Below are 12,889 nucleotides of genomic sequence, written 5' to 3'. Positions count from 1 at the left end.
TACTGTCTCAACAGTAACAACGGTTTTCCAGGAACAGAGAAGGTAAAAAAAAAATGTGAAAGCTGATACCTTAGGAAGGTTAGAGAACCCAGCCAATGTCTGACGTTGGTTAGACATTTCTTCCGATGGTTTAATGATTGTAGGAGGTTTTTCTCCCAGATAATTATGAGTGTTATCAATCAACAGAGAAGCATCAAAAATTATGATTCAAAACATTTTAACCTCAAATTAAAATCAAAGAAACCCAAGTCAAGTTTCCCCAGGTGACTGTACAGCCTCGCTCTGACTCACTGATGTTTAGTCTGAATACATGCCCCTGAGCACAACTTACATTGTGGACATAATGTTGGCACATTACAAGATGCTTCTGTTTCACAGTGTAAGCCTTAAATCCATTCTATTTGCTTGTAAGGCTCAATAATAATATTGACTTTAATTGAATGATATAATTTCAGGTTGTTTTACTTTAAAAAAAAAAAAAAAAAAAAAAAAAAAGAAATGTTGATAATAGTTCGCCTGAACATTTTATCCATATTAGTTCGCCTGAGTCATGACAGTCCTGTAAACTGTGACATGAATAGTAACAGTGTATGGGCACTTTACGGAACAAATCCTTGGGTAAAAGTTTTATATCTGGGATGTGTGTAAAATTAAGACTATAATGTGCACTTTACACAATTTTAAGAATCACTTGTTCGATTAATAGATAAATTCTGAGAAGGGTGCTATGGTAAAATATTATTTATCTGATGTAACTGATTTATTAAGGATCAAATTGATTGAATCAAAATGAATCATTTCTAGACTTTGGAAGGAATCAGGGTGCCGATATCCAGCCCTATTTGCCTGAGGGTTTTTATTGTGAAGCAGCTGCAGAAAGTGTCTGCATGGCTTCATACTATCAATAAATGCACCTGCTTTTCTGACAACGTTTGGTACAGGCAGTGTTGTTTCCTCCAGTCAAAGAAAATCCTTTGGTGGAGAAGTAAACCTATAGCGATGTGGACAAAATATAATGGTGGTTAGATGTTTGTCATCTACAGAATAATATCTTACTTTGAGCGTCGACCAGCATGTCGAGAATTGGCCTTAAAAACATTAATGAAACTCCTATACATGAGTATTTTTGACAAAAACTGGGACTCAAAGGACTTGAGAACTCCACAACTTACTGTCCCTTGTTGGCTCGATGAGGTGCACTATGATCACATTCCAAGACATGCTCATATCTAATAAAATAGAGGCCCACCTCTTTGGTGTGCAGACTGTCCACTGACAAACTTCCCAGGCTATCAGCATTCTTCAGATTCTCCTGCCAGTCACACAGGACAATTTATTGACTGACCATGTAACAACCTTGACGCAGTGTTTCAACACAGAAAATCCAAGGTTTATAGTTCCCTAACATTACGCAATGACAATTTTTTCAATACAGTGCATTGTACAGTAACAATATGCCAACGACTCCATAACACTGGCACCTTGGGGGGTTTGTCTGGAATAGGTTAGTTTTCATCACCCTGAAGGATTTAAGACGAGACCTCAAACATCAAAGGCGTTAGACAGAAGGCTAGATCATTAGCTACAAATTATAAAGCCCATGTCTAGGCATGTGCCGAGACATTGATTGCTCAAGCCATTTCCAGATGCTGTCATCCAAAATAAGAGAGAAGCAAACAGTGTTTGCACACTGGGTTTTAGCTTGAAAAGTGTTTTCATTAGCGTTTGACGAAGACCTTGAATGTTTTGGAAAGATGGACCATGAATAATCAACAGTCATTCAGTGATTGTTAAGTAGAAGTTTAACAAGTCGTTGGCAAGATTCCCATATGTATATTTGATCAATTTATAAGATAGAGCATCAACATTTTAACATTCTCTGAGACATTTCGCAATTCTAGACAGATGCTGACATTTCTATGGTATTTATTTTCTATGGGGCCCAGTGACAAGATTCTGAACCATGTCCATATCTGATTTCAGTTTAAATATAGAGAATGAAACTACGAGCTGTGTGATGTCTTAATGCTGTCAAGATTAAAAGTGAAGTGAGTTTAATTCCTGGGATGCTGTCTGTAATTTAAACCTCCTCTAATTTCCCCCTTTTTTCATCATTCTGAGTATTCTGAGATTAGAACCTTTTCTGTGCTATAAACTCGGGTCTCCTCTACTTACAGTATGTTAAAAACTGTTGTTTGACACAGTCTAGTTTAGATTATATTACAGTTTTTAAAGCTTTGAAAAGTTTGAATTAGAAGGAATCCTTTCCTGTGAGCTTCTTTGACTCGATCCTCTCTGGAGATGGAAAGGAAAGCTTTGAGAAAGTGACAATTATAAATAGTATTGTGCCCTTCAAACTCCCTCACTTATCTATTTCTTTTCAAGGAACATCAGACCCTCACATTCACTGAGAATGCACAATTTCTACTTGCCTCCACAGGTTTAACAAGCAGCTAGAAACGCTGGCATAGGTGCAAATGCATATGCACATTCTATCAGCATTCAGTATGAGCCAAAAAATGAATTTCTCCATTTCTGTTTGCTGCTCCTGAATACATAAGTAAATAACATCCTCCACTGAAGGCGTGGGTTTCATGTGGAAAGAATGTGCATGAAGGAGCAGATTGTTATATCAGTCTGTTGGCCGGTCCCCGTCTTTGTCCCGATGCTGGTTCTTTGAAAGCGCGAGGCCTCACTCAAGTGTTGAGTTTCAGCTTAGCACAGCACTTCAAGGACGCGTCAATGCAGATCAACACTTTGACAGTAAATCCAACCATGAAAGAGGGACGTATAGTCCTTCTTTTCTGTCACAAAGCTTCCTCTTTGCATGGGAGGGAATCATGGGTTGCGGACCCTTGACATCCGCAGCAGACTGATACGAATTCCACAGTGAAGACACCGCCACAATAAAATGAAAGCAAATAAAAGCAGGTGATGTGTGTTCCCCCACTTATCTACCCTGCACTAGACAATCGCATGGACAATCACATATGGAAATGTATTTTTAAGTGCACAGTCATTGAGTTGGTTGAACCGACGCTCAAAGTCGGGCTCACCACTAAGAGCCACTACCCATTTCTTCTGTCCTAATCCTTGTTACATGGCTACAGAGGACCAATCACATCTAATTAACGCAGATTAACGGGAAGCACAGACTTTGACCTTTTCTCTCTGTCGATCCACCACAGATCTCAAAAGGCAAAGTTTCATCCTCAACAGGAGGAGGGGTGTTGACGGGGGCACAAACTTTTTAGCTTACGAGGCACAACACCTTCAAACACCGCTCCGTGAATAACGCCGGCTAGCTTATACTTCACCTTCAGCTGACACTTTAATCCCCTGTAATGAATGGTGACAATGGCTGGAGGGGAATGACGTTATGCCTGTGGCTGTATCAGAGGCCCGGGGGGGATACAGTAGATGAAGAGAAGTGAGTGGGACAGAGAGGGCTTTCATCGACAAGACAATATCAGGGTCCTCAATTAGTACGGGCCAGACTAGGGTCCAGGGTGCCAGCGTGCATTGTTCCCCCCACTGGGCACTTTAGCACAAAAAGCCCACAGGTCATGCTCTTCCTCTGTTTCAGCTTAAGCCAAGCAAAGGCATGTTATAATCCACGTGACGGGGCTTTGGTGAGCTGGAACACCAACTTGATCTAAAACAAGTGAACTTACTGAACCAGCTGAGAGGTTTTTTGACCCCGCAGCCGAGATGTATATGACTAAACAGATTTGTTTTATTTAGCTAGGTATTTCAAAAATGATAGCCAACTCAAGAGCTAGGACATAATACTTTTTATCCTACCTGTATAAATGGTATGTTTCTTGCCCAATGTAAACATGGATAATGCTCTACCAATGTGGCCAACAGGAAATATTTGGTTTCAGGCCAGAATGCAGACATGCAAAATGACTAAGATAGAGATCAAAATATGAACTAAGGTTGGAGAATTTATTCTCAAATAAAACCTCTCTCGCTCCAATCTGATCTATGTATATTGTGCCGAACTACAGATCTAGCTATTCCCACTCGAGGGCATTCATAGAGTTTCACTGAGAGAGAAAGAGAAGAAGGGAGGAAACAAGAGAGTGAAAACAAGCACAAAACCCTCCAAGCCCCAAGGCTAGCGTGTGCCTGTTTAGGGGTCCAGACTCTTCTTGCCAAAAGTGGGCTGCCAGGTTCAGTTGTGTCATGTACTGTTTTGCTCACCAAATACAGACTTCTTATTGGTTATTTCCTCTCTCTCTCAGATGCATAGTGTATGTCCCATTTGGGAACCAGAAGGCCTGATGCTTTAGTCTTGATAAGTCTTCTTTTTTTTTGGCGTTCTGGACAGAAATAATTGAAGCCTTCAGATGATATGGATGGATAAACATGTATCTATTTACATTGTCATTGCTATATAACAGGTTGTCTAATCCGAAAAGGTTTCAATTCGGTAAAGTTGCAAAATGGGGGGGGATCGATATCGTGCTTTTGAGCGTGAATCGATATTCTGATTTTGATTGATAAATTTGACCAGCTGGTGATAATTGGCTGAGTGTGTAGTGCCACTAACAAGCTTTTTGCACACAGGATGGGTTCAGGTCCTGTTTTGAGTGTAGGTCACTCGCGTGTAGGTCACTCGCGTGTTGGCAGCGCTTAGAGCCCAACATACAATCAGTGTAGTTATGAGCCTGTGAAGAGAACTGTGTTGTTTAAAATTGTATCTGCTCTGTCCGACTCGGTTGAGACTGAAATACACGGCTGAAACACCTTCTATGTAGACATGTCCTTAGTTTAGAACAAATCCAATTTTTGCCTGGAGAAGGGTGAGGAAATCAGTCCACTACAGCGCAGCCTGGATTGATATTGACACCTTTACTATTTTGCAGTATGCGCCATTATCTGCATTCTTACCTTCTATTCTGCCTTAAACTTGGTCGGACACATTCAAGACCGGAAACTCGAGGTTACAAAGACTTTACACAGCCAAGTCTATCATCACTCCCCAAATAATACGGTTATAAACTGGACTTGTGAAACCACAGGGTGCTGTTGAACAGAACACTAACTGAGTTTCACGGCATGTTTCACTAAGTCAAGTGGCCACCGAGGGGGGAATTTGACAGCAGTCCTTTCAGCCCATGTCCCAGACTGATAGTGCCACTGTTTAAGAAGAGAAACAGCCGTTCACATCTTTCACTGGACCTCTAAATGTTTGACGTCCCCATGGTTGGCCTATGTTCCTCCTTTCTAAACCTCTCAATGGATGGCACTGTGCCACCTGGCCCATAACAACAGTCGAGTGAATAGAGGGCACCCTTTATTGTCTGCGGGCTCATGATTCACACAACAATTAGCAGCTTCCAAGTTACGAGCGATCGAGGCATTCACTTTTTAAAAATCCAGGCTCAGCACATGATCCGACAGGAGCTTAAGTCTTCTGCAGTGATGGAATGTAACTAGATTCTGTAACATTTTTGAGGCACTCGTATATAATTCTACTTGATACTACTGTTCCACCACATTTCAGGAAAAATATTGACTTTTAGTCGACTGCAGTTGTTTGACAGCTTGATTTACTAATTATTTTTCAGATAAAGAATTGGGATAAAAATGTGGTTATACAATAAAATACAGTGTTGAAGATTAAACCAGTGGTTTCCCACCATTTTGACTTGAAAAAAATCAGCTGGGACTCCTTGTCACATTTCATATGTCAATGAATTGTGAGCAGCAGGGTCACCCTTCTCAACTTTTCACACGGTTTAGTTTAAAAACCTGTTTGAGGTTTGATTCTGAGAAGTATCCTATATTTCACGGAAAAATCAAAGATTAGAGAAAAGTCCCAAAACAAATACAGACTTGTTTAGCACAACTTGGTTTTTTTTTAGTCTTTCCTCTCACATTGATCTCATGACTACACAAAATCACCTTGTGACACTTTAGAGGGTCCAGACAGCTAGGTTGGGAACCGCAGGACTAAACTACCAAACTGTATATAAAGTAGTAAAAGCTGGCACCACCTCGACCTGCTACAAAATGCTGCGTACGGAAACTCTTGTTTTTCCATTTTTTTATCTTTAAATTCAATTCCACCACTCAAGATTACACCCAATACTGAGTGCACCTGGAAAGTCCACCTATCAGTTTGGGACAGGTACAGAGAAAACCGGCCATGTCACCGAAATCCCAAACCTTGCCCAAAGTCCTACTTCCGGCAAGTCCATACCAAAGTGAAGGAGTGAGGTACAGGACTCAGCAAATCCCTCTTTTGTCACAGGAGCTCTGGGCTTGATGGTAATCTCTCCGTCCCATGGGATTCTCCTCAGTTCACACCCCCATGGTGTGAGATTTGTGAGGGGGTAAAAAAGAGAAGTGCCTACAGACATGGCAGCCCCTTGAAGGACGGGTGAATGAGTGGAATTCAAGGATGCCCTGAAAAGCAGCCTGCACATCACGAGAGTCAATCAGGAGATAAGAAGACGTGGAGAGCGAAAAGAGGGATATAACCACAAAGTGAGGGTCGAAACGCACAATAGCATTCCCCAGAGGGGCCTCGTGAAATGCTCAATGGTCTATTCATTCATTAAAAAAAAAAAAAAAAACGCATTGGGTGGTAGCCGGTGCTTGTATTAACAGTGGTCACATCTAACAGCTGAAAAATGCCTATTTCGGGGTCTGAATCCGAAAAATGCCTTTAAAATAATGTCAGCAGGCGGTCTATATGGTCTCGGCCACTCAGGATCAGCCCTAGTTCACGGAGAGTGAAAAGCTTATGGTATAGATTTCTTTGGACAGGAGAATGTAAATGGGTGGCGGTGGGTGTGGGGGGGTCTCTAGTTTCATGCCTCCCTGTGTTCAGCAGGCTGTCAGTGAGGACAAGTGAACACTCCCTAACGCTGGAGACGGGGGACAAAGTGCCAGGTAGACGGATCTGGTTTCCTTTGCTACAGCCAAATACTGCTTTGTGGTGGAAAAAAATCTGCACCTGGTGGCCATGGAAACCAGTGTTCACCTAGGCTACAGCCTACGGTGCTGACGGACCCACCACAAGCAGTATGAGTAAGCCTAACATGAGGTGGCCTTTAAAGAGGCTAGATGCCTTTTGCCTGCTCTACAACAACACTACGTTATTTTTACGTAACAGCACACGACTGCAACTGCTGCTGTGTTCACCCTCACAGATTTAATTCTTTTTTTTTTTTTTGCTGATTATGCCTGCTTGGCTTGGTAGCTTGCTCTGACATGCTGAAGTCTATTAGTACTCCTGCAACAAAGGTAATGGAATCAAAATCTGCATATGACGAAAGCAATAGTCGGTCTTGCTACACAACTTGTCTCCTAAATGTTAGAAGAAATAGAAATGTTTTCCGAGAGCAAATGCATTTCAAATAATCTCCAAATATGCATCACTGTGGTTCCAGAGATGGACAAGGCTAACTTTTACTTTTATTTGTCGTACGTAAGGTTTTCCATTTTGCTGTAAATGTTCAGATACTTAAAAGAAAAGCTGCCTATACAGTAGAGTCCTGTTATTTTGCAGAGTTTCACACCTTCCCCTAGCTGTTACCTCGATTGCGGCTGGGAAAGACGAGCGAATAAGTGAGGGTTTCGCCGCAAACAGGAAAGAGGTGCTGAGAGGTAAGAGGGCACTCAGTGTGCCATTAGTGCTGGAGATGGTTGGGTGTAGAGAACAAGTGGCCCTACAAATCCTCTTCTCTTGGAACACAAGCAGTAATTATGGTGTACCTCTGTATTTTGCCGCTGTCAACCCGGCATTTGGACATCAGGGATGGCATGAGAGAACAACCGAGCGCACCTGAAACGCTGAGCGGTGGGAGCACATAAAAATACAAATAACAGCTGTCAGCTACATTCAAAAAGATGCTCTGGCCCTAGAAAGCAGGAGGGGGATCACAAATACTGAGCAGAGCCCTCTTTAAACAATGCGAAGCTTACAAAACCATGTTGTCTTCATAATCAAGTCACTGTTTGCATTTAAAAATATGTATCACAATACTATTTTCCTGTAGAGTCTGATTCGTAACATCAGCTTACATTCAGTTAACTTTCTTATATAAGCAATTGCAAAGTACAAACCTGGGTTAGATGTACCACATATATACACATCACCTTCAGAATTACAAAATAATGAAACATCACTCATGAAATGTTCTTATTTCATATGGCAATAACAAATAATCCTCCATGCAAACTGATTTCAGCAAGCAAGACGCGTGCTTAACTATGATAAATACGTTCTAACTGTCAATGTTTTCCATTTGTTGGTGTGTGTGGTCGGGTGGGGTCGAATAAGATAAACTCCTATGGTAATCTTTGGTCAAATCTGAAGAATTTAAGATGGTATCGTCTACTGTGGAATGGCCTTAAATATACCAGCATTTTAGGGAATACACAATGTTTAATTGGTAGACAGAACTCATGAAAAAGAATAGGAACATTTTAGTTTTTACTTCCGTTGTGTACACCCAGCCTAATTAAAAAAACGTGCCTGGTGACGCTGGGGTGACTCTCAAACTGGGCCATGTTTTTCAAAGTCCAGCACAGATACACAACTCCTCAGATTCACTACAGGATCCAGATGGGTTGAATTAAGTAATCAAAGCAGGATGTGACCACCGTGGTTATCCTTATAAAAACACATGCACATGGAAGTAAACTACACCATGTCTACATTTCCTTTTCAGTCTCCTTAGTAAGCGTTTCTCATGCCGAGACACACTTTTTTTTGGTTTTTGTCCCCGGTCTGAGACAGCTGTGCTGCGTTAGAGTGTGGTCCTGTTACGCTGCGTGATTTTGAAGAGCCAGGCAAAAATGACCTGATAAACCTTGTTATGACAGTCTTTATGAAACAAAAAAAACAGCTACATATGGGGTCTCCAGTGTTTTTAGAGCAAAGCAGCAAATGGGATTTTAAAAGGCTGGTTCAGTCCATTACTGCAGTGTTTGAAACTTATACTGAAATGATCAGCAGAGGGCTTGATTCTCACTTGTGCCGTCATGCGTGACAGACAAAAGACAGTTATCTCAGTGGGCACGAGTTATGAGCATAAATGCATAAAGGAAATGTCAATCGCGTTTGTCAAACTTAAAAAAAAAAAAAAAAAAGATGAGAAAAGGAGCCAGGGAAGTTAGGTACAGATACCCACTTGACATTTTGAATGATCCCCACCCACAAACTCAAACACACGTAAGCCAACACTGAAATTCACGAGCCGAGCTCGTCACTCAAAGATATAAAGGTTATAATGACCTTTTAAATGCTGGTGGCTGACACAATACATCTAAACAATGCTAGATGGAACTTCCGAGCCTCGATGTGAGGGCACCTCCAGAGACGTCGATCATGAATAAGTAGGTTTACTGACTAGAAAATCCTGGGATTAGACATCACAAGGTTCACTGAGTCAGACGAATCCGTGCACAGTCGCTCTATTTATTTCATTTGAGGGTTACAATGATCCTAACAGAGGCACCAATCTAATAGTTGTTCACCACAGGACACTGTTTTATTCTTGAAGGGGTGGACTTTTACAAAACACAGCACATACTCTGAGGCCTAGAGTTCACCACAACCATGTCTTTTGAGGAATTCAGTGCTCGTTCATGGCCTCCATTGAGAACCTGTGTTTCTAGGATTTTTCTCAACACACACACTTACACAAAGTGCAGAATCCCAATTATGTCACAAATCGCTGTCCCTATGATCAAACAAAATACATTTGACGTTTTTTTTTTATCATTCCTTTTTTCAAATTGTCCTTAAATGCCCGTTCATTTGAATATATGAATATCTATATGCTTTTTAGAGGGATGTCTATTAACATTCAAGGTATCTGATGGGAAGTATGTTAAGCTTCTATTAACAATTCCAAAATACTTTTAGACAAGCCACTCTATAAAAATATTGTGTCTGCAGACTTTGAGTAAATATTGATCTTGGATGTTTAAATCAATCAAAATTTATGATTTTATTCTCTATGTATTACAGCTAGAATTTAATATTTTCTTAATTTCAATCACATGTCCCAAGAGTTCCTGTCAGTCTCTCTGCTATCTAATAAAATGTCATAAGACTCCAAATTCCCAAAAAATCAAAGCAGATATTCTGCATAATAACAAACTGCAGTTTCCTCTTACAACAGTGCTTTTATTTACACTGATGATCATTCACGTGTCTTGCCCTAACTGACTTCTATTAAAAACCACAATTGTGGCCACTGTTGAAGCTTAAAAGAATCCATTCACACTGCAAACGGAGATCTTGTAGTAGATTAAATGATATGGTATCACAACGGCTAGAAGAAAATATGTCAAAAAAAGAAAAGAAACTGAACTAAAAAGTTGTTAATTTTGCAGATGCAGACAGTAAACCACCCCATCATTCTCAGGACACTACTGAGATGTGGAAGCAGATGTTTTCCTACGAAGCTGTAACTATGCATGACGTGTCAACACATGTTTGTCAAACAGTGCTCTGCTTCCGACCTCTTCCATCACATGCAACAACTAGGGCTCAAGACAATCAGATGGAAGATGTAGAATCACTTTAAATTTAGAAACTGTCAATAAAAAATGGCAGTAAAAATACATACTATGCTGAAATAAAGAATATTCTATATGTTCTGAAGCAGATAAAGTACTATGGAGATTTTAAAAAATGTTTTGTTATCCTTTCCCAGCACTCTCATTTACCACTTTTTTCACAAGTTTCAAACGGCTTTCCTGTACATTCAGCCATCATGCCCTCTGCACTGAAAAGGAGAAAACCCCAAGCCAGCTGTGATTTTCAATGTGGCATCTAATTCAGCCATTAAATGGCACGGCGGGGTGTCCCCCTACAGCCGTTCCCCTCCCCCCGCCTCCCCCTGCTCCCCTTCAGGCAAAAACCACGCTGGGTGCATGTCAAAGATCACATGACAATAGGGATTCCTGACCCAGCCAGGGACTGGGAATGAATCAGACCTAATTCAACCATGTCGCAGGCAGCCAAAGGCATTGCTCTTGAGACAGAGTGGCAGGCCTTTTTTCAATCTGGACACACACACAGACGGGACAGCATTCCTGTGAAAATGTCACATTGTTTGAGAGTTACGTGAAATATGTTTTACCCTTTTCAAGTTTTGTGGTTTTTACCTGTTCTGATCTCCACTTATAGGAGGTTAAAGATTGAGAATTGTCAAGAGCTGTAATGTTGATGTAAAAGAGAAGGCCAACAGAAGGTGGACAATGATTGATCAAACCTGTTCATAGAACTAGATGGATTGGCCTAGATCCTAAATACAAGACGATGAATAATAAAAGGGTGCAGTCAAAAGTGTGACTTCCCCCAAAGCCACTAAAATACTCCATCTAGCTGCTAGTGATCGTAGCCAATCAAATATTAATCATCCTCTCGGTTTCCTCTCCATATCATCTGACAGCAACACAGTTCTCCAACTCAACGTTAACTAAATTAAATGAAGGACATTAGTGAGGTTCAAATATAAATTATTCAGCAGCAGAAGAGAGTTCTTTCTTTCAGTTGCTCCTGTAGCTCTTTAACACCATTACCACTGTGTGTTTAAAATAAATGATCATTTGTCGTCTCCTCTTTGTTCACATGTTCTAATGTTAGAACAGCTGGACAGATACAAGTAAGAATTCTGCTTAGGTCATTAAACAGGATTAAAAACACAACATATTTTAGTATTTAGATGCAGCCAACACAAGTAACAGTTTCTTGTCAGAAATAGAGCAAGACACAGGACAAACAGAGAAGGAATGTAGGTTTTCTGAGCGCTGCAGACTTTGGACTTGAGAAAAACCTGTAAACAGTCACAAAGCCACTTTGACCTTCTCAGAGCGGACAAACGGCTGTGTTTTATCAGTGATTCATAACTATTTGCATTCACAGCTTTGATGTGTTGTTGTTCAGTCTGTTTGTGACAGTTTGAATAAACAGTAGACAAATGCAATCCAAGCAAAAGAAGAGACAGCAGTGAGCAAACATCATGCCATAAGGGACACATGCAGTGGCTTGCAGTTTTAACTATCTGAGTCCTAACTTTTTCATAAAGGTTACAGATTGGTGCTTAATTGGGCAGAAAACTTCCAGCAACCTTGCAACAACAAAAAAAAAAAAAAAAAAACTATTCTCAATGTAAGAAAGATTTTTTCTGTCCTTTTTATTGTGAAGGAACCCAAAGTGTAAGCCTGTTAGAATATATATTTACCAAAGGATATTAACAATGCATAGGAGGTTGATGGAAGGTTGAGGGAAGTGGCTACACTAACTTTTAAGCAGCCATCAGAGCATTTATATTTCAGCATTTATATTTCAGCATTTATATTTCAGCATTTATATTTCAGCATTTATATTTAGTTCTTACCTGGCCATGGCGATGCAGCCGAGCCGACAAGAATAAGGACGCAGCAGAGAAGGCGCTCCAGCCATGAGGAACACCTGCAGGGGCAGCAAGCAGTCACATTCACAACTTCATCGGCTCAGTCAAAAGCCACATAAAAAAGTTAAAAAAAAAAACAACACAAAACGCGAAAAGAGGTACCTCATCGTCATCTCTTCTTTCGCAGATGTCGAGCGGGAAAAGCTCCGGTGAGTGACGGGGGTGCGTAAAGTGTTCACAGCTTCCCTGGTCCTGGTCCTGCACCGCTGCTGCACGCCGCTAGAACAGCTGATGGGGGACTCGGCGCTTTCCGCTGGAGACAGAAGAAGACGTGGTGGGGAGGGAGAGAAGTGACCTGCAGGAGTTCACAGCAGGGACTTCCGCCAGGTCCTAAAAGGGAACAAATTCCAACGTTCGACAAGTTACAGTCGCCCGTATGATCAGAACAGACTTTATTACATAATAAATAACAAAATAATACAACAGTAATAATATTA

At 40.9% G+C, this 12,889-nt stretch overlaps 1 protein-coding gene across 1 annotated transcript in view; it reads right to left on the bottom strand.

Moving 5' to 3' along the window:
• The window catches only part of col18a1a (collagen type XVIII alpha 1 chain a), a 76,238-nt gene extending 63,582 nt beyond the window's left edge, over positions 1-12,656 (bottom strand). Inside the window, exons 1-2 of the mRNA XM_054615091.1 lie at positions 12,555-12,656; positions 12,378-12,451 (exon numbers count right to left, since the gene is read on the bottom strand). Of these exons, the coding sequence (XP_054471066.1) occupies positions 12,378-12,451; positions 12,555-12,565 (85 nt within the window). The 5' untranslated portion in view covers positions 12,566-12,656. The remainder of the gene's footprint in view (positions 1-12,377; positions 12,452-12,554) is intronic.
• Positions 12,657-12,889: the final 233 nt, after the last annotated feature.

This window comes from Anoplopoma fimbria, chromosome 16, assembly GCF_027596085.1.
Source record: "Anoplopoma fimbria isolate UVic2021 breed Golden Eagle Sablefish chromosome 16, Afim_UVic_2022, whole genome shotgun sequence".
Taxonomy (NCBI): Eukaryota; Metazoa; Chordata; class Actinopteri; order Perciformes; family Anoplopomatidae; genus Anoplopoma; species Anoplopoma fimbria.
Note: the sequence above shows the minus strand (reverse complement) of the source record. Positions and strands in the feature narration are given on the sequence as shown.